Source organism: Ambystoma mexicanum, chromosome 9 (genome assembly GCF_040938575.1).
Source record: "Ambystoma mexicanum isolate Mex_15411 chromosome 9, UKY_AmexF1_1, whole genome shotgun sequence".
In the NCBI taxonomy this organism is placed as follows: Eukaryota; Metazoa; Chordata; class Amphibia; order Caudata; family Ambystomatidae; genus Ambystoma; species Ambystoma mexicanum.
This window is the reverse complement of record NC_090931.1, coordinates 593,927,130-593,947,569: the sequence shown is the minus strand read 5'-3', so window position 1 is coordinate 593,947,569 and position 20,440 is coordinate 593,927,130. Positions and strand designations below refer to the sequence as shown.

At 50.0% G+C, this 20,440-nt stretch overlaps 1 protein-coding gene across 7 annotated transcripts in view; it reads right to left on the bottom strand.

Annotated features, from left to right (window-relative positions):
• Positions 1-20,440, bottom strand: part of NCOR1 (nuclear receptor corepressor 1) — a 2,268,409-nt gene that overhangs the window by 1,038,682 nt on the left and 1,209,287 nt on the right. For all 7 annotated transcript variants that reach the window (XM_069615218.1, XM_069615220.1, XM_069615222.1 and 4 more), the window contains 2 exons: positions 11,169-11,289; positions 10,948-11,049 (listed from right to left, as the gene is read on the bottom strand). In XM_069615218.1, coding sequence (XP_069471319.1) covers positions 10,948-11,049; positions 11,169-11,289 — 223 coding nt within the window. The remainder of the gene's footprint in view (positions 1-10,947; positions 11,050-11,168; positions 11,290-20,440) is intronic.

Genomic DNA, 20,440 nt, shown 5'->3' with positions numbered 1-20,440 from the left:
CCTCTGATTATGTGTTTTGCCTTCCTTCTAGGAAAGAGTTAACCGACTTCGTCCCCAGCACCCTAACTATTGAAGTCACCTGAGGGTGCAGGTAGTGTCTGTGAGCCCTCCCAAATGGGTATTTGCTGATTTAGAAAACTAAGTGTGTATTTTGAAGTATATTTGTGTGTTGCTTTATATTGCTTCTTTCTGAAGGCGGCTTATTCAAACAGACTTAAATTAATAATTGTTTAATCAAGAAACCTTGTGTGTAAGAGTTTATTTGAATACTTGTCACTGTGAACTCTGTGCAACTCCCCTACAGCTCACATTGACCCCTCTTGAGATAAGCCTGGCTGCTCAACACTCTACCAACCTGTGTAGTACAGACTTATACCAAAAGTTGGGTTCCTATTGCCAGGGGGTCAGGGTTGTTGTAGTGCACCCAAAGGGTACTGCAAACAATCTTGCCTAACACACATCTGTGGAAAAGAGCCGTCTATTTATGGAATTGTTTTGGGTCCCTGGGTTCCTAGAGGCCTTTCCGCCAAAACTGCAAACGTGAGTGCTTAACTTGGGTTCCTAGAAAGGATGATTATTCACGATATGCACTCCTGATTGTTAGCCCTGGTTGTGGTATAAACCCCTGGTGGAGAGCCCTAACTGCAGTTCCCCACATACTTAGATTGGGGAGGGTGAGGGGTTGATTCTCCTGTTCTGCAACTTCATCTGTGGTCTCTATTCCAGCCTTTGGAGACTTTTGGTCTTCAGTGGCTTTCCCTGGGGTTGATCGTTGCAGCATCCGCACCTGTGAGGTAGAACTGGAATTACCTCCTTCAGTGTGGATGGGCCTTTAACTTTTACCATTATATCAAATGGAACTTTGAACTGACAGTGGAACACTCCTTAAAATGACTCTGGGGTGCTTACCTGACCGTGGACATTTTTACTGTATCCCCAAGAGGCTTAGCGAGGTCTGGACTAGCATTAACGATTTCCATACTGAGCTGTGATTTTCTATTTAGTTATAAAGTCATCCCTTCAATTTCTACAATGGTAAATGTACCTGAAACACTTACTTCCTAGTGAACGTTTTTTTGGGGAATGTAGCAGGAAGATACATTTTGTTGAAATTTTAATTGAGTCTTATACTCTGTTGCTTACGTTCGCTGTTGATCCATCCTCTCAGAAGCCTATAAATATTGTTCCGGGCAACTGGGCATTAACACCGTAATAAGGCCCTAGTAAGTCTAAATGAGTGTTTGAGACCTTAGGGAAGGTTAAAAAAAAATCCTTTGAGTTCAATTGTTTTTCCCTTCATGACCCCAAGCCCAGCCAGATGTGCTAGGTTACAGCCACCAGGCCTAGGGCCTTTCACATCTATTACAGTTGGGATGCGTCTTTAGGACGCAGCACCTAGGTGTTCATGCTAGAAGATACTTAGTTGCTGGTTAGGTTTTGGGGTATCCTGGTTCTCCCAACCCCCTCTTGTTGTATGCTTGCCCTTGGTAAAAGACTTAGATAGAAATTTGCAGTTAGGAGAGTCAGTATATAGCCATTGCTGGTTTTATAAGATACTGGTAAATGTTTAATACTGTGCATTAATGTTAGAGTATTTATTTCAACAGATAGTATATGTATTATATTTAAATGTATTAATGATATATTTTTCAGTATATCAGTGGGGTGTATTTTCTGGATTTGTGAGTGTAGAATAAATGTACCTCTGTCGACCTACTACCCCCTACCCAAGAGTTAAGTCTCGTCACTCTGGCAATGCCACCCATGTGTAAGAGAGGTTTGGCTTCCCTTTCTTGTCAGGTGTTATAGCCTTACACCTAGGGTTAGTTGTTGTAGCATCCTCAAGAGAGGGTGGTATAAAAACCGCCTTAAAAACATGCACCAGAATGATAACGCCCACAATGTCTGGCACTCAAGATTTTAACTGCAGGAATAATGAAGATTTGGTAACCAGGAAGAGATGTACAATCCAAAGCCCACGTCTCCTGAGAAAAACATGTTATACCCGCAATAAAACGTCTCGAATCTTGATCCTCGATCTTTGAGGCCAAGATAGCAATATTTCAAGGCACAATGTCTGGATTGGAATCTATACAAGTGGCCCCCAGGGTGTTAAGACGGATTTCTGAACTCTGTCCTGGTGGCGCAGAAGTTCAGAAGGCCAACCTAATTACTTGGAACAGGGTAACCTCTGGACAAGCCAGACCAATCAAGGTAGCGATCGCGGCGGTCAAGACTAGGTCTCAAGAGGGGTGAGGGTGACTGAAAGCCCGCAATGAGCACACAAAGCAAGAGCGCGTACAAACTACTCCAAACAGTTGTTTATATCAAAAATAGATACACATTTATTATAAGGCCTCAAAACTAATGACCACAGTAAAAGCAGCAACATACAACGATATTAAACCAACACATACACTATCCACCCAATATATATACAGAATACACAGTTTCACAGCATTAGCAGCACGAAATATGTTATCCACCTGCAGGGGAAGGAAAACAGGCAGTGCGAACCAATGCGTGTGATATGTCCGCCTTCTGAGGCCCCTAACTAGATGGTAGTCCAATCCCTACGAAGAGTGGAGCCTAGCGCTCAAAAGTACCTGCACACGCCGGTGCCAATGGGCAGAAGGTGAAGCTCTTCGGAGGACGTTGAACAGCTCTGTAGGGAGCTCTAATGAAGGAGAACACGGTCCGCGACTCTAGCGCAGCCTCCACTGTGAGGCAGAAGCAGGGCGCGAGTACGGACAAGGGGTGCTGTATTCACAGCGGGGAAAAGCAAGGGGGCACTGCAGGAGGGCGACCAGATCCTAGCTAATCTACTCACCGGTCCCCGAAGCAAGCAGGCCCGAGCTTCTCCTCGATAGATGCAGCTTCTGGCAGGTTCTGAAGAGCAGGGAACGTCTCGTCGTCGTGCAGAGTAAAAAGACGTCCCGATCGAAGAAACAAGCACAGTTTTGTCGCCACAGCAGGGCAACGGAACGGCCGGGTGTATTCAAGCCAAACGAGCACTGCTCACCTCTAGCTTAGGACTGCTAAGCAAACGAAGCGTGTGAGCATGCCCCGGACTCAGAATACCACCCAACCTGTCGGCGATTACAGAGCAGGCCTCCTTAGTAAGCTGGTCAGTCAACTGGATGGCCCAGAGACACTTCCGAAGGCTTACAGCAGGAGTTGATGAAGGTGCCGGGAATAGCTGGTCCTGCTATTCCAATAGGTCGAAGCGCCAGTACAGGCCTTCTTGTTCGATCTTAGGTGGAAAGGGCTTCACCGGACGACAGCAATGAGGAGCAGAAGTTCTTCAGGGGGTCACCAGTGATTCCTCGGTCCAGCCTCGTGTTCGCAGGATACTTGGCTCCTGTATCCCTGGGTTCGTAAGAACTCAGGAGATCGACATGGCAGTGGTGTTTCCAGCTCCCTCTCATCCACGGTTCCCTTCGCGCCAAAACGGAGGGGAGCCAATGGGAGATCCGCTCATCAACACACATACCATACGTGGACCAATCACGGACCACAGTGGTCCCAGGCATTCACACCACCCTAGACTCTCTGGCACCCAGGATGTGTATTGGGACCAGACAGCCCAGCCCACATCCTGGGGGCACTCAAACGACATGTAGAAGCCCGCGAAAGCAACCGTGTTTCGCGGGAAACTACATGCCCAAATAAGGAAGGCCCCGGGTCGCCTGACCCGGGGGAAGGTAAAGGGAGCAAGACGGACAGTGGACTAGACAAAGGAGCCTCGTGGTCCGGCCATTTTGTGTAGCCGGGCCACCCTTTTGTGTTCGCGGCAAAAAGGTGCTCAGAACGGCAAAAGGAGCTCAAAATAAACCAAATGATCGCTGCCACCAGCCCAGTCCCTGAATGACTTGCACCGGTCCAAAAACCATCCTATAAGAGTGTCTAGGGTCTGTAGAAGGCTAGAGACCCAAGAGAGCTGTAACTTAGCTTACAGTGCCCTCTTGTGTCGTGTTGCACTAAAATGGCGACACGATAAAAGAAACTACGGGAAACAGCGTTCCCCGGTACTGACTGTCTTAAGGGCATGTCAGTTTCCCCGTAAGAAAGGAGCGAAAGCCCAGAGGAGTACAGCAGAAGGCTGCACTTCTCTGGCAAAGTCAAGAAAACAGGTTGAAAACAATAGCAAAAAGTTTAGGGGTTGCCACATGGAAGGAAAGTTCCCTACAATAACGAAATCTTTCCTAACACTCGCCCCTCCCAGACTATGGACAGGGGGAACTAATCCACCCCTGGATGAGTCTCTTGTTCAGGTCGGTAAAACATTCTGGACAACCCATCAGCATTGCTATGTTGGACACCTGGCCTATGCTCAATAGTGAAGTCGAAGCCTTGTAGACTTATGGACCACCTAAGCAACTTTGGATTCTCCCCCTTCATGTTCATTAGCCACTTTAACGGCTTATGGTCAGTCTGCACAGTGAAGTGGGTCCCATAGAGGTAGGGCCGCAGCTTCCTTAGGGCCCACACAACAGAGAAACATTCTTTCTCTACCGTGGACCATCTGAGCTCTCTGTCCTTAAGCTGGCGACTAATAAAACCGATAGGGTGTTCCTTACCCTTCTCATCTACTTGTGATAGTACAGCTCCTATCCCAGTGTCAGAGGCATCCGTCTGCACGATAAAAGGTCTTTGATAATCAGGGGCCCTGAGCACAGGGGCCTGGCACAAGGAGTCTTTCAAGCCATTGAAGGCCTTCTCACACTCGTCAGTCCAAGTTTCCTTCTTGGGTTTCTTCGGAGTTGTGAGGGCAGTCAGAGGAGCAGCTATGGTGCCATAGTCTGCCACAAAATTGCGGTAATAACCCGTGAGTCCTAAGAAGGCTCTCACTTGGGTTTGCGTAGTGGGGGTAGGCCAGTCTTGTACCGCTGGTACCTTACTGGATAGAGGCTGTCTCCTCCCTCCACCTACTTCATGTCCAAGGCAAACCACTGAGCCTTGTCCATTTTGGTGAGGGGCCACTCGGACACCCTCAAAAGAGCTTTCTGAAGGACTGCTTTGGAACAGGTCAGGGAGAGGTTCAGACTCCTCTTCCTCAACGTCTGAAGCCAATAGCAGTGCTGCGATTTCGCCGCTTGGGACGAAAGCCTTCAGCCTATTCACGTGAAACACTTTTAGAGCCTGTCCAGGCCTTCCAAGGTCCACTGAATAGCTAACCTCACCCAGGGGCTCCACCACTGGGTAAGGGCCTGACCATTTGTCCTGTAAAGCTCGAGGCCTTATGGGATTCACGATCAGGACTTGCTGGCCATGTGTAAAGTTGATGAGGGAAGCTTTCTGGTCGTACCAATGTTTCACCAGCGCTTGCCCTGCCTTCAATTTAGCACTAGCCAAGCCCATCAGAAGTACCATCCGTTTTCTGAGCCCTAGCACATAATCAACTACATTGGTAGTAACAGGGGGAGTGGGCATCTCCCATCCCTCCTTGACAATGGCTAAGGGTCCCCGTACGGGATGACCGAACAGAAGTTCGAAGGGGCTGAAGCCAACACCCTCCTGTGGTACCTCTCGGTAGGCAAACAGCAAGCATGAAACAAGAAGATCCCATTTTCTTCTCTGAGGCTCCTCCAGAGCCCCAATCATGCTTTTTAACGTCCTGTTAAGACGCCCCCCCAGACCATCGGTCTGGGGGCGGTATGCAGAAGAGAACCTGTAGGTGACCCCACATTCTTTCCACATAGCCTGCCTATACTTCGACATAAAGTTGCTGCCATGATCCGACACAACTTCTTTAGGGAAGCCAACCCTAGTAAACATGCCGAGTAAAGCTTCTGCAACTGGCTTGGCAGTTACAGTTGTAAATGGGACGGCCTCAGGATACCTGGTTGCATGGTCGACCAGCACCAGGATAAACCTATTGCCTGAGGATGTTTGCGGGTCAAGGGGACCAACCATGTCGATCCCTACCCTTTCAAATGGTACCCCCACAACTGGGAGCGGTACCAACGGAGCTTGGATTGTCGCGCCAACCTTACCAGACAACTGGCAGGAGGCACAACTCCTGCAGTGACTTTCTACTTGCACCCCCATCTTGGGCCAGTAGAAGTGCATGGATAGCCTTTGCTTGGTCCTCCTCATACCAAGGTGACCAGCAAGGTGAACGACATGCGCCAACTGCAGGAGGAAGGGCCTAACAGCAAGGGAAACCACCAACCTCCTATGGTCTCCTTCTGTAGACTCTGTGGGCTCACTATAAAGGAGTCCACCTTCCTGGTAAATCCTTTGCAACCCAGGAGGTTCACCCTCAAGCTGGGAGCAGGCCTGTCTCCTTAGGCCTTCCAGAGATGGGCACTCACGTTGGCCCTTACTGAAGTCGTCCCTATCAGGACCTCCTTCAACTAACAAGTCTTTTAGTTCAGGATGGTCGTTGGGGTCGAACACTTCAGGCATCGCCACCTCCTCGTCAGGCTCGGGCGATTGACCAACTCCCTCCACCGCAGTGGTAGGCGAGTTCGGGGGAATATTCTCTTTCCCCCGTCGGGACTTGTTGACTCCTTTCGCCTTGGGTTTCCCCTTCGGCTGGGGCGGCGTATTGGACTTGGCCAATGCTGCCCGTGCTTGAGACCGTGTGTAGGGTCTTTCGGCAGTGTCTCCTACGAGCCCTAGAGCTCTGAGATCATTGCCCAACAAGACCTTTCCCGGGACGTTTCTCTGAATGCTCACTGGAATCCTAACTGCTGTACCATTTAAAGTTAGATTAACAGGGATCACGGGAAACATACGGAGGGGGCCGTCAGCCAACTTAGTGGGCATCAGAGTAGCTCTGGCAACTTCCTCTGAGTCTACCAAGGTAGAATCCACTACAGTTCGACTGCACCCACTATCCCTAAGAGCTGGAGTATCCACTCCATTGATCAGCACACTGTCTTTAAAGTAGTGCTTGGTATTATCCGGAATCCTAGCATACGCCTCTGCGACTTTAGGCTCCCAGGAACCCAGGGACACTAAAACTACCTCAGCCTCTATTCCGCTGGGAAATGAGTCTGAGGAGAAGGATGCTCCTGTAATCTCTTCTTCCTCGTAGGAGGAGAAGGCCAGATTAGCGGAGTGGACCCCCAAAGGTCTAACCTTACAACGGGGATCCCCCTTCACATGGTCAGTTGCTCCACAAGAAAAACAAGCCCCATTGGGTCTGTTTACGTAGGGAGGCTTATTATAACCAGAGTTCTGTTTCGGAGGCGAACCTCCACTACCCTGTGAGTTCTCGGATGGCTTACCCTTATTTTTCTTTTTGTGGCCCTTATGGGAAGAAGATTTAGCAGATTCCCCACCCTCCACATCTTTGGACTTTTTCCCTTCCTCCTGCTTACCAGGATGAGTTTTGTCCTTATGGGACACTCGATGTGACACCCATAAATCTGCTGCAATGGCCAGCTTCTTAGGATCTATCTCCTTCGAATCGGCCAAATGCTGCTTAAGCTCCGGGGAAGAAGAAGCAAAAATGTGTTCCAGCATGACCAGATTGATCATGCCTTCGAAGGTAGAAACCTTATAACCTTCAACCCAGCCAGTCAAGTTTTTCAGGGACTCAGCTACATACGACACCCAAGTACCACCTTCCTTTTTCTTATACTCTCTAAACCTTTTCAAATATTGGGTCGGAGTCTTCCCAAACTTTAAAATGAGAGTCTGCTTCAACATTGCAAAATCAGCGCGCTCAGCCTTCGACATTTCCATAATGGCACTGCAACCAGAATGGGGCAGTCTGCTGAGTAACCATGCAATCTTATCCGCATTATCAACCTCTTGAACCTCGCATGCATACTCAAACGCATTTAACCAGTCCATAATGTCATTTCGTTCCTCATACACACTGAGCAGATCTTTTGGAAACCGTGGATGAGAGGAAGCCCCAGAACCATGTCCAGGACCCTTGGACCCATTTGCGAACTGAAGCTTGGCCAGTTCCAACTGGTGATCCCTGTCTTTTTGTTTTTCTGCCTGGTCGATTTTCAGTTTGGCTATGCTGAATTCAAGCTCCTGCTGCCTAAACCGCAGCTCTTGCTTCTTGAATTCAAGCATAGCCTCCCCATCAATACTGGCAGAGGAAACATTAGACATTACATCCTCCCTGTCCTCGTGGTCGTGATGGATCAGTGCAGCGGCAGAACCGTCGGTTCTGCCAGTGAGAGCAGCCCCACCACCTTCTGCACTGTCCTCGGAAGTTATAGCGTCAAGCTGCGCTTCTTGCCACGCCACGATTCTCTGGATCATTTCCAATTTAGTGCCTTGAGAGGAAACCCCTCTCTCCGCACACATCTTCTTCAATGTTTCAGATTTCGAAGCATTTAAGGTTAACAAAGTATTCGTTTCCATACTGTTGATAGGACTATGGCCTTTTTAACGTTATATTCAATACTTTACTGCGTGTCCTGGTTGGAATAACCTGAAAACGCCTTAGCTCGTGCGCAACACTGGATACCCTCAGTCGTATCCCACCGCTGTACACCAATTTGTTAAGACGGATTTCTGAACTCTGTCCTGGTGGCGCAGAAGTTCAGAAGGCCAACCTAATTACTTGGAACAGGGTAACCTCTGGACAAGCCAGACCAATCAAGGTAGCGATCGCGGCGGTCAAGACTAGGTCTCAAGAGGGGTGAGGGTGACTGAAAGCCCGCAATGAGCACACAAAGCAAGAGCGCGTACAAACTACTCCAAACAGTTGTTTATATCAAAAATAGATACACATTTATTATAAGGCCTCAAAACTAATGACCACAGTAAAAGCAGCAACATACAACGATATTAAACCAACACATACACTATCCACCCAATATATATACAGAATACACAGTTTCACAGCATTAGCAGCACGAAATATGTTATCCACCTGCAGGGGAAGGAAAACAGGCAGTGCGAACCAATGCGTGTGATATGTCCGCCTTCTGAGGCCCCTAACTAGATGGTAGTCCAATCCCTACGAAGAGTGGAGCCTAGCGCTCAAAAGTACCTGCACACGCCGGTGCCAATGGGCAGAAGGTGAAGCTCTTCGGAGGACGTTGAACAGCTCTGTAGGGAGCTCTAATGAAGGAGAACACGGTCCGCGACTCTAGCGCAGCCTCCACTGTGAGGCAGAAGCAGGGCGCGAGTACGGACAAGGGGTGCTGTATTCACAGCGGGGAAAAGCAAGGGGGCACTGCAGGAGGGCGACCAGATCCTAGCTAATCTACTCACCGGTCCCCGAAGCAAGCAGGCCCGAGCTTCTCCTCGATAGATGCAGCTTCTGGCAGGTTCTGAAGAGCAGGGAACGTCTCGTCGTCGTGCAGAGTAAAAAGACGTCCCGATCGAAGAAACAAGCACAGTTTTGTCGCCACAGCAGGGCAACGGAACGGCCGGGTGTATTCAAGCCAAACGAGCACTGCTCACCTCTAGCTTAGGACTGCTAAGCAAACGAAGCGTGTGAGCATGCCCCGGACTCAGAATACCACCCAACCTGTCGGCGATTACAGAGCAGGCCTCCTTAGTAAGCTGGTCAGTCAACTGGATGGCCCAGAGACACTTCCGAAGGCTTACAGCAGGAGTTGATGAAGGTGCCGGGAATAGCTGGTCCTGCTATTCCAATAGGTCGAAGCGCCAGTACAGGCCTTCTTGTTCGATCTTAGGTGGAAAGGGCTTCACCGGACGACAGCAATGAGGAGCAGAAGTTCTTCAGGGGGTCACCAGTGATTCCTCGGTCCAGCCTCGTGTTCGCAGGATACTTGGCTCCTGTATCCCTGGGTTCGTAAGAACTCAGGAGATCGACATGGCAGTGGTGTTTCCAGCTCCCTCTCATCCACGGTTCCCTTCGCGCCAAAACGGAGGGGAGCCAATGGGAGATCCGCTCATCAACACACATACCATACGTGGACCAATCACGGACCACAGTGGTCCCAGGCATTCACACCACCCTAGACTCTCTGGCACCCAGGATGTGTATTGGGACCAGACAGCCCAGCCCACATCCTGGGGGCACTCAAACGACATGTAGAAGCCCGCGAAAGCAACCGTGTTTCGCGGGAAACTACATGCCCAAATAAGGAAGGCCCCGGGTCGCCTGACCCGGGGGAAGGTAAAGGGAGCAAGACGGACAGTGGACTAGACAAAGGAGCCTCGTGGTCCGGCCATTTTGTGTAGCCGGGCCACCCTTTTGTGTTCGCGGCAAAAAGGTGCTCAGAACGGCAAAAGGAGCTCAAAATAAACCAAATGATCGCTGCCACCAGCCCAGTCCCTGAATGACTTGCACCGGTCCAAAAACCATCCTATAAGAGTGTCTAGGGTCTGTAGAAGGCTAGAGACCCAAGAGAGCTGTAACTTAGCTTACAGTGCCCTCTTGTGTCGTGTTGCACTAAAATGGCGACACGATAAAAGAAACTACGGGAAACAGCGTTCCCCGGTACTGACTGTCTTAAGGGCATGTCAGTTTCCCCGTAAGAAAGGAGCGAAAGCCCAGAGGAGTACAGCAGAAGGCTGCACTTCTCTGGCAAAGTCAAGAAAACAGGTTGAAAACAATAGCAAAAAGTTTAGGGGTTGCCACATGGAAGGAAAGTTCCCTACAATAACGAAATCTTTCCTAACACAGGGTGATTCATTAAATTGCTCTGTGTTTGGGACACTATACTATTACCCCGCACTGCAGCGCCCGAAGCCTTGCCATACTACTCTGTTACACTACATCTTGATAAAATCTGGCAAGACCTAAATGTCAATTACCCAGTTCATCAATTAGGATAGCATCCCAGAACCCTCCCAACTGGGCTTGTTCTGAAAATCCACCTTAATATAACCGATTCATGAAACAAGCTAGAGCATTGCAGTCTAACCAAAAAGTAGTAAGGTAGAGTGAGATGGGCCTACAGTTTTATTTTCAATAAAAAGACTTGGTTATCATACAGGCAGAAACGGCTCCAGATGGGTGACAACTGACTGACCCACAAAACGGCATCTTACCTCTGACAACGCCTTCATGCTGCGCTCTGACCAGTAGGCCCTCAGCTTGGGAAGTAGGGTTCCTGGAGGAAAGATCTTCCTGTTTGATGTAAACCACTGAAGCTATCACAAAGGGACATGTATAGAAGATAAATGACATAATAGCAAAGTTAGCAGTACATGAACATCAAAACAGTATGCTTAAAAAAGCTCATGGTTCAAAGTTTCATTAAATATCCTACTTGTTTTAGAGGATTCTTGTTGCCTTGGCAGCCCAAGAGAAATGGATCCAACAGAGGGCTTAACGTGTTCTTGACTGTAGGTGGCTTGGCTGAGTGACGTTAAGTATGTACCAGGTGTTCCCTACAAGGCAAACTTGCTTTAGAAATATTGAGGATCCTTTAACAGAGCTTTATTTCAATATATATATCTAGAGTACATCATTTTCTTGCACAGAAAAAACAATGGCCGAGAACACTTTCCAAGTACTAGAACAGACTAACTACTTATTGTTAGTGCAGTAACCAGGTGAATTCTCTTGAAACAAAAAAGTTAATTAACTTGAGTAATATTCTTTCTGATGCCTACATTAGCTCTCGGAGATTCTTAAGCTTTTGAAATGTTGTCTAGGGACATACCGGTTTGGCTGCTCTTTTCACAGCTTTAAGGTGGCACCATGGTCATTTGCATTACAATTATTATTATGGTATTTCATGAGCACGGACCTCGCTACAGGAAGCAACGTAGCGCTTTAAAAGTCATGGGGGGGGGGGGCAGGCCACAGTGAAGGAAGCAGAGATACTATGGAGCAAGAAGCCAAACACTTAAGTGGGGAGGGCAGGCAATTGTCCTGCAAGGGATCTGCAAGCAAGGGAGGAAACGGGAGAGCAGGACACCCAGTCTCCACGGTATATGGTTCTAGGTGTTATGGAGGAGCCATTCCTTAAATAGGAGTGTCTTGAGCTCCTTCCTGAAATGTAGAAACAAGAGGGTGAGTCTGACATGGAGGAGGTTAGGGTCTGTGGGTGTAGACGAAGGACGGTATTCTGGCTCTTTCCTACAGGCACCAGAGTCAAAGTCAGCACATGTCTGTACATCTGGTGGTTCGTAGATGCAGAGTTTCTCAGTGAGGTAGCCTGGGGAATTCAGGATGACAGCCTTGTAAATAGTTCAGAAAGATTTTCTTTTTGCAACATTCCCTCCATAGTTTTCTATACGCCACCTTTTCTTTTTGCTTGTTTTGTACCCTGTCCAGACTTTTGCCTTACTTCCCTTGCCTGTTTTGCTCATTCGTATTGGCAAAGTGACTATTTAAATAGTCAGTACCTTTTATCTTGTTAGGAGATTTTTCCTAAAGTCCTACATAATGGTAAGACTTTAGTAAGCTACATCCGTGGTTTGCAGATCCCCAACTCTTAGTATCAGTCTGTACTAACTCAGGAACTTGGCAGAGTGGCAGAGCAGTCAGGCTTATTTTAAGAGGAAGATTTGAGCTGCTGGTAAGTACACTGAACCCAGTTAGTAAAGTACATCAAAGGGAAACACTTAAATGTATATTGAAATATTTATTTTTGCATTTATATAGCGCACCTAGCGCTTATTTTACAAAGTCATACATGAAGTTACACATAATTGGTCATTCACAGTATGGTACATTTACATTTATACAATACAGATGCAGACATGCAAATGATTGGTCATTAGTGGCATGGTAAATTACAATTGTGCAGGAACAGGCATTCAGGCGAGTAACGAAAGTATTCATTTAGTTACAAAGCTAGACATTTGGGTTCAAATTTATATTTATTATATTTACACAAGAGTCACTGTTAAAACCTATCACTATAAACCATACCACAGATATATTTTTCAATACTTCCAAATCGTCACTTCTTAATTGCTAAACGCATACAATTGTTACAGGAGTTTGTTAGGCAAGATTGTATGCAGTACCCTTTGGGTGCACTAAAATAACCTTGACATCCAGGCAATAGGGACCTAATCTTTGGTATAAGTCTGAACTACACAGGTTGGTAGTGTGGTCGAGCAGCCAGGCTTATCCCAAGAGGGGTCAATGTGAGCAGTGTTGTGACACAGAAGAACAAGTTACTTTCTTACCTGGTAACGTTCTTTTGATGGGATGGTCCGACGACGTATTCCATATCTATGACAGGTAATGTCCACAGCTGTGCTGCTTTGGAAAATCTTTGGCGTCTGCGTCCTGTGTCGATGACGTCGATGCACCGTCCCCGAGGACCTCCTCCGACGGCCGACGTCACCCGATGTGATAAGTAGGACGCACGACGCCCATAGCTTCAGTTATAGTTTTTTTCCAGAACGTGTGCCACCAGTTTTCTGCCAGTCAGACACACAAGGCCTTGCGGAACGCAAGCTGCAATCGCAAAAGAAATTCTGCAGCGGGGAAGGCAGGGAGGGAGCGATATGGAATACGTCGTCGGACCATCCCATCGAAAGAACGTTACCAGGTAAGAAAGTAGCTTGTTCTTCGAGGGGATTGGGTCCTCCGACGTATTCCATATCTATGACAGACTCCCAAAGCAGTACCGAGCAAGGAGGTGGGAAAGAATTTAGAATACAAATTTAGCATGCCCAATCAAATTTCGGAATAGAGAACTGCCTTGCCAAAGGCCAGATCTTGCCCTCTGATGGAATCGAGGGAATATTGACGTACAAAAGTATGTACTGAAGCCCAGGTGGCTGCATCACAGATGTGACGAATAGGAACTCCCCTCTGCAGGGCAGTAGAGGCAGCCACTCCTCTGGTAGAATGGGCCCGCAAGCCAGCCGGAGGGTCCTTACCCGCCAAGCGGTAACACTCGGAGATAGCTAAAATAATCCAACGAGACAAAGTCTGTTTCGTCACAGCTTGTCCTAAACGCTTTCCAGCGTAACCAATGAAAAGTTGATCGTCCACTCTGACCCGGGACATGCGCGAGATATAAAAGCTCAACGCTCTCCTAGGATCAAGCCTATGGAGCCTCTCCTCTTCCTTACCAGGATGTGGAGGAGGATAGAACGCCGGAAGAACAACCTTCTGGCTCAAATGAAATTCCGAAACCACCTTCGGAAGAATAGAAGGACGAACTCTAAGGACAACCCTGTCCTTGTGAAACACAGTGCAGGGTGGCTTAACTGAAAGTGCCTGTAACTCACTCACTCTGCGAGTGGAAGTAACCGCAACTAAAAACACAGTTTTCAGAGTTAACAGCCTCAAAGGGCAAGAATGTAAAGGCTCAAACGGAGCACCCATAAGAAACTTAAGAACAAGGTTCAAATCCCAACTTGGCACCAAAAAAGGTGACGGAGGGAACATATTAGTGAACCCTTTCAAAAACTGCGAAATTAAAGGAATCTTAAAACAGGAACACTCTTCAGACGAGCGCTTAAATATGGGCAGCGCCGCCAGGTAACCTTTAATGGTCCCCACTTGCAAGCCCCTGTGGGCCAAAGAAAGCAAAAAAGAAAAAACCATGGGAATGTCGCATTCAAAAGGATCCACATTCTGAACTCTGCACCAGTCGCAGAACTTTCTCCAACGGCAACGGTACAGAGACTTAGTTGCATGCTGCCTGGCCGAGAGCAACACCTCCATCACGTCTTCAGGGAGGTCCCAATCCTTATACCTCAACCTTTCAGAAGCCAAGCATGAAGATTGAGGGATCTGACCTGTGGATGGAGAACCTGACCCCCCTCCCGTGAGAGCAGATTGTCTCGGTAGGGAAGACGACGTGGAGGGCAGATGGACAAGTCTAGAAGGTCCGGGTACCACGTCCTCCGGGCCCACGCCGGAGCAATGAGGATCACCCGGGAACCAAACCTCTGTAACCTCTGCGACACTTGCGGGGTGACGGGGACTGGAGGAAACGCGTACAGCAGTGGGAATGACCACTCCACCACGAACGCGTCTCCTAAGGCTCCTTTTGGAGGAAATTCCCGCGAGCAAAACCTTTCGCACTTCCGGTTGACACTGGAGGCGAAGAGATCCACTTGAGGGGTCCCCCAAAGGGAGAAGATCTCCAGGAGAATCTCCTGAGCCAGCTCCCACTCGTGAGAGATCGTGCTCTGCCTGCTCAGAGCGTCCGCCATCTCGTTGTCGTCTCCGGCCGGGTGAACTGCCGAGATCGAAACTACCTGCTGGATGACCCAGAACTCGAGCTGCATCCCCTCCCTGCACAGCGGTAGTGACCCTGCCCCCCCCCTTTTTGTTGAGGTAGTGCATGGCCACCGTGTTGTCTGTCAGAATCAGGACACTCTTCATGCGCACAGTCGGCAGAAAAGCCTTCTGGGCTAGCCTGACGGCCCTCAGCTCCAGCAGATTGATATGGAGTCTGGACTCCGACGGAGACCAACGACCGCTGACTGTCAGCTCGTTGGCATGAGCTCCCCATCCCGTGAGGGATGCGTCCGTCACGATCGTCACCTCCGGCCAGGGCAGCCAAAATCGGGCACCCTTCATCAGATTGCCCTCGACGGCCCACCACAGAAGGTCCCGGGCTACTGAGGGCGGCACCTGAACAGGGTCCGACAGCCTGCCGGAGGACTGAGACCACTGGAGCTTGAGCGCCCACTGCAAAGATCTCATCCGCAGGTGAGCCTCTGGCACCAGAAGAATGCAGGATGCCATGAGGCCGAGCAACCTCAAGAACTCGAACGCTGGGAGCGTCTGGGCATGCTGAAACTTGTGCACCATCTGCTGAATGTGAAGAGCCCTCACCTGGGGAGGAAAACACTGCCCCAGGCAAGTGTCGAGCACTGCTCCGATGTACTGGAGCCACTGTGTTGGCGTCAAATGGGACTTCTTTAAATTGAGGGAGAAGCCCAGCCTGTGAAGGGAGTGGCAGGTGACGGACAGATGATCCAGGACTTGCTCGGGAGAGCTCCCCCTGATCAACCAATCGTCCAGGTAGGGGTGGACGTGAATCCCCCCCTTGCCTGAGATGCGCTGCCAGCACCATGAGCTTGGTGAAAACCCTCGGGCGGAGGTCAATCCGAACGGCAGGACCTGAAAGTGCGAGTCGCCAACCGCGAACCTCAGGTACTTCTTGTGCTTGGGATGGATCGGCACATGGAAGTAAGCGTCCTTGAGGTCGAGAGACACCAACCAGTCCTGAAGTTGAAGGGCCTGGAGGACTTGAGAGATAGTAACCATCTTGAACTTGTCCTTCCTGAGGAGTTTGTTCAAGCCGCACAAGCCCATGATTGGTCTCAATCCCCCGTCTTTCTTTGAAATCAAAAAATAAGGGGAATACCATCCCTTGTTCCTCTCCGCTACAGGCACCAGTTCTATGGTGCCTTTCTCCAGCAGGGCTTGAATTTCCTGCGCAAGGAGTGGATCCGGACTCTTCAAAGAGAGGTTCCCTGGTGGATTGTCGTGAGGCCTCTGCCGAAAAGGAAGACAGTAGCCGTGGGTTATGATCTCCAGAACCCACACATCTGAAGTAATGGCTTGCCACTCTACAATATGCTGCACCAGCCTTCCCCCAACCAGCGAACCATGGGACCTGGCCTCATGACTGAGTGGTAGCGGCTGCGGCGTTGCCTGAGGGCAAAGAGGCAACTGCCCGAGCGGCCTTGGCACCTCGAGTACCTTTGTTTCCACCTCTGGCACTCTTACGATGGCCTCTGACTGCTAGCTCCTCTCACTTTACTGAAGGACGAGTAATAGCGAAAGGAACCTCCCCTCCATTGCTGTCCCCTAGGACGAAAAGGCAGAGGTTGGCGAACTGCAGCGCCCAACGACTTTGCTGCAGCTTTGGAGGTCTGCAACCTCTCAAGGCTCTCGTCAGCCTTGCTGCCAAAAAGGTGTTCACCGTCAAAGGGCATGTTGAGGAGCCGGGACTGCACATCAGGAGCGAACCCAGACTTCCTCAACCACGCAAACCTGCGCATTACGGTGCTCGCCGCCATGGACCGGCTGACACAATCCGCCAAGTCCAAACCCGACTGAACGGCCTCACACATGGCATCTTTGCCATCCTGAACCATAGCAAGGAAACCATCCCGTTCGTCCCCTTCGGGAATATGATCAGCCGCTAATGCAACACAGTTCCACAGAGTGTGTGTGAAACGAGACAAGGCACATATGGAATTGGCTACCTGAAGCGCCATACCCCCAGAAGAAAACTCTTTCTTCGCCCAGTCATCAAAACGTTTGTCGTCCCTATCCGGAGGGATGGTAGGATACAACGCCTGCTTTGCCGGGGCCGTAGCCGCCTGCACCACCAAACTCTCTGGGGTGGGGTGTCTAGACAAGTAGCAGGGGTCGCTACTGGCTGGACGGTATTTTCGCGACAAAGACTTGCCCACTGCCGGGAGACTCTCCGGAGCAGTCCAAGCCGCCGCCACCCTTCTCTGCAAAGCCATATGAAAAGGCAAAACCGGGTCAGTGGGTGGATCGAGATCAAGGATGTCCGTGAGATCATCCTGAACGAACTCCCCTGGGGAGCTGACCAACCCAAGTACTCGGTAACCCGAGACATAAGGCGCCGATATGACGAATCGGCATGAGTGCCAGGCTCCGGCCGACAAAAAACACCTCTGGAGAGGTGTCCAGTCCACTGGCATCATGCAGTGACTGCCTCAGGTCATCAAACTGACTATGGCCCGAGATAAGGTCATCCGGAACCGGAACCGGAACCAGGCCACCATCAGAGCCTTCATCACCCTCTGAAATGTACTCCAGGCGGGGAGAGGAAGACCTCTGCGGACCAAAGCAGTGCCGGACCTTAGCCATAGCCTTTTTAGGGGCAAACCCGGGGCCCCTCCGACACCACCGCCGAGCGAGTCGGCATCGACAGAAAAGGCGTCGAGGGCGCTGACCGAGTCGGCGCCGGCGTTGACAGAAAAGGTGTCGACGTCGAGCGAATCGGCGTCAACTTCAGCTGCAACGCCTCCAGCATCTGCGGCGGCGACACAGTCCTCGAATCCGGAGCTCCGAGCGTGTCTCTCGACAACCTGGGCGCCGACGATGACCCCCTCGAAGACGGAACCTAGAGAGAAATCGTCGATGACCTCGGCGCCACAGGCGTCGACGTCTTCTTCGAAGATGGCACAGGATCATGCGGTCTCGAGCGCGTCGAGGATCGGGACCTGTAACGGGCATGGAGAGAACGGCTACCCTTGTCCGAGCGGGACCTCTCCCGCGAGCCGTGCCAACCACCCGAGCCCGAAGGCGTACGGGCGGTGTCTCTCGACCGGTGCCGACCGACCCCACTCGGAGGCGCAGACGGACCAGTGCCCTGCGATTCCAGAATCGCTAGCATCTGCTTCCCGAAGGAAGCCCATTCCTCCAGTGTCGCTTGCATGGAGGGATAAGCGAGCCGCCGACGGGTGGAGTCCTCAGAAGAGGACAGGGAAGGCGACCTATGCCGGCGCTTCCTGGAATGCCTAGAAGAGGCAGAGGAGTGGCGAGACCGACTCCTGGAAGGAGACCCACCGGACTTCCGACGACGACCCGGAGAGTCACCCCTCGAGTCATCGGTCGAAATCCCCGCAGACCTCGACTTCCGGGGCTTAGACACCCGACCTACCAACAGTTTCTTCTTGCGTTCTCGCAAGGCCTCCGCAGTGAGTGACTGGCAGTCGAAACAGTCGTCCATATCGTGGGCCTCCCCGAGGCACCAGAGGCAGGCGTCGTGCGAGTCCGTGACCGACATCTTGGACCCACAGTCCCCACAGTTCTTGAAGCCCGGACGCGGAGTCGAAGATGAGAAAGACATCGCAACCAACAGGTCTTCACACCAACCGAACAGGTTCAACGAACCGAGAAAGAAAACAGCAACTCCAACGAGTCGAGGCGTACCGAGATTCACGAAGCGAACAAGTTCGCGGAAAAAACGGAACTGAGGCTATGGGCGTCGTGCGTCCTACTTATCACATCGGGTGACGTCGGCCGTCGGAGGAGGTCCTCGGGGACGGCGCATCGACGTCATCGACGCAGGACGCAGACGCCAAAGATTTTCCGAAGCAGCACAGCTGTGGACATTACCTGTCATAGATATGGAATATGTCGGAGGACCCAATCCCCTCGAATTTGACAGTACAGTTATCCAAATAAATATACACTGAACGTTTCTTGATAAAACAATTATTAATTTATTTCACAGTCATGTAACACTTAAATATACTTCAGAACACACTCTTAGTTCCTCTAAATCAGATGATACCCATTGGGGATGGGACACAGACACCTCCTACACCCTCAGGTGACAAATAGCTAGGCCACTGTGGACATTGATTTATCACTGGTACATTTAGAACAATACTGAGTTGGGTGCAAAAGATAGAATAGAGGAATAAAACAAAGGTTAACAAATAATTCCAAGTAAGCACTTTTATAAACCTTCCAATGCAAAGTAAATTAACCATTTCCAGGGGAAAGAGAACGCACGAGTCGGATGTAAGAAGAGTCACTCAGGGAGCCAGGACAGCCAATGTTCGTTACACAATGTCAAGGGAAGGTAGGTAAAAAGTCTAACACAATGTTTGTAGAAATGTTTGTAGAAAAATATAACACTTGAAGGGCCACAAGCTGGGAGGCTTGTGGAGGGCAAAGATTTAGCAACTCTACAAGGTAACCAAGACAGGTCTCAACTGAGAGCAAGCACGGCTACACCACAAGAGATAAGTTCTCATAGACTTTACAGTACCTCTGGTTAGAAGAAACTGTTCCAGCTGGCTTCTGTTCCTGTACAGCTCTGCAGATCCTGTTGTTGCTGAGCCTCAGTCGTGGGGCAAGAGGGAGGACGTCTGGGGGCTCCAGCTCTGCAATGGGACAGTCAGTGGCAGCAATGGGCAAACCTCAATTCAGCGGTCCTTCAGTGTTTCAGCTCCTTGTGTCTGACAGCAAATAGCAACACTGCGATTCTCGCATACCATTTCAGACTTTCCTTGCTTCTGGGGTCCAGCACTCTGTTGAGGGGGCTCAGGCTTGCTCAGTCCTGCAACAGGAACATTGGAGGATCTTCCTAGCGCTCGGGTCCGACTTAAAAGCAACGCACACAACTGCAGTGGAAATGCAACCAGCTTCGAGAGGATGTCCAGACGGGCTTACATTGGAGTTAATTGGTCCCACCAACTCAAGGGGAGAAGTCGTCCTTGCAGGGGCTTCTCTGTCAATACGAATTTGGAGTTTCAGCACAGCAGCAGGGCATCACCGGGCAAGGCCTAGACTGAAGCCTAGGAACAGTGAGATATGCAGAGCTGCACAGGAACAGAAGGCAAATCGAACAAAGGGGTTAAACCTGGTTTGGTGCGCAGAATATAACCCAAGAAAGACCTCACAAACAAGAAATGGCGAAAAAAGAAGATTGGGGCCATTTTGTCACAATGGTCACGCATCAGTGCTATACTGTAGCTGAAGATTGAGCCTTCGGTAGGAAAGCACAACGGTAGGAAAATTAAACAATTGCCACCAGCCATTTAAAGTAGTGAGGGTAACATACAAAATGTTACATGAGTAAGGAGGAAAAGGGAGTAACCGCCCAGCACTCCA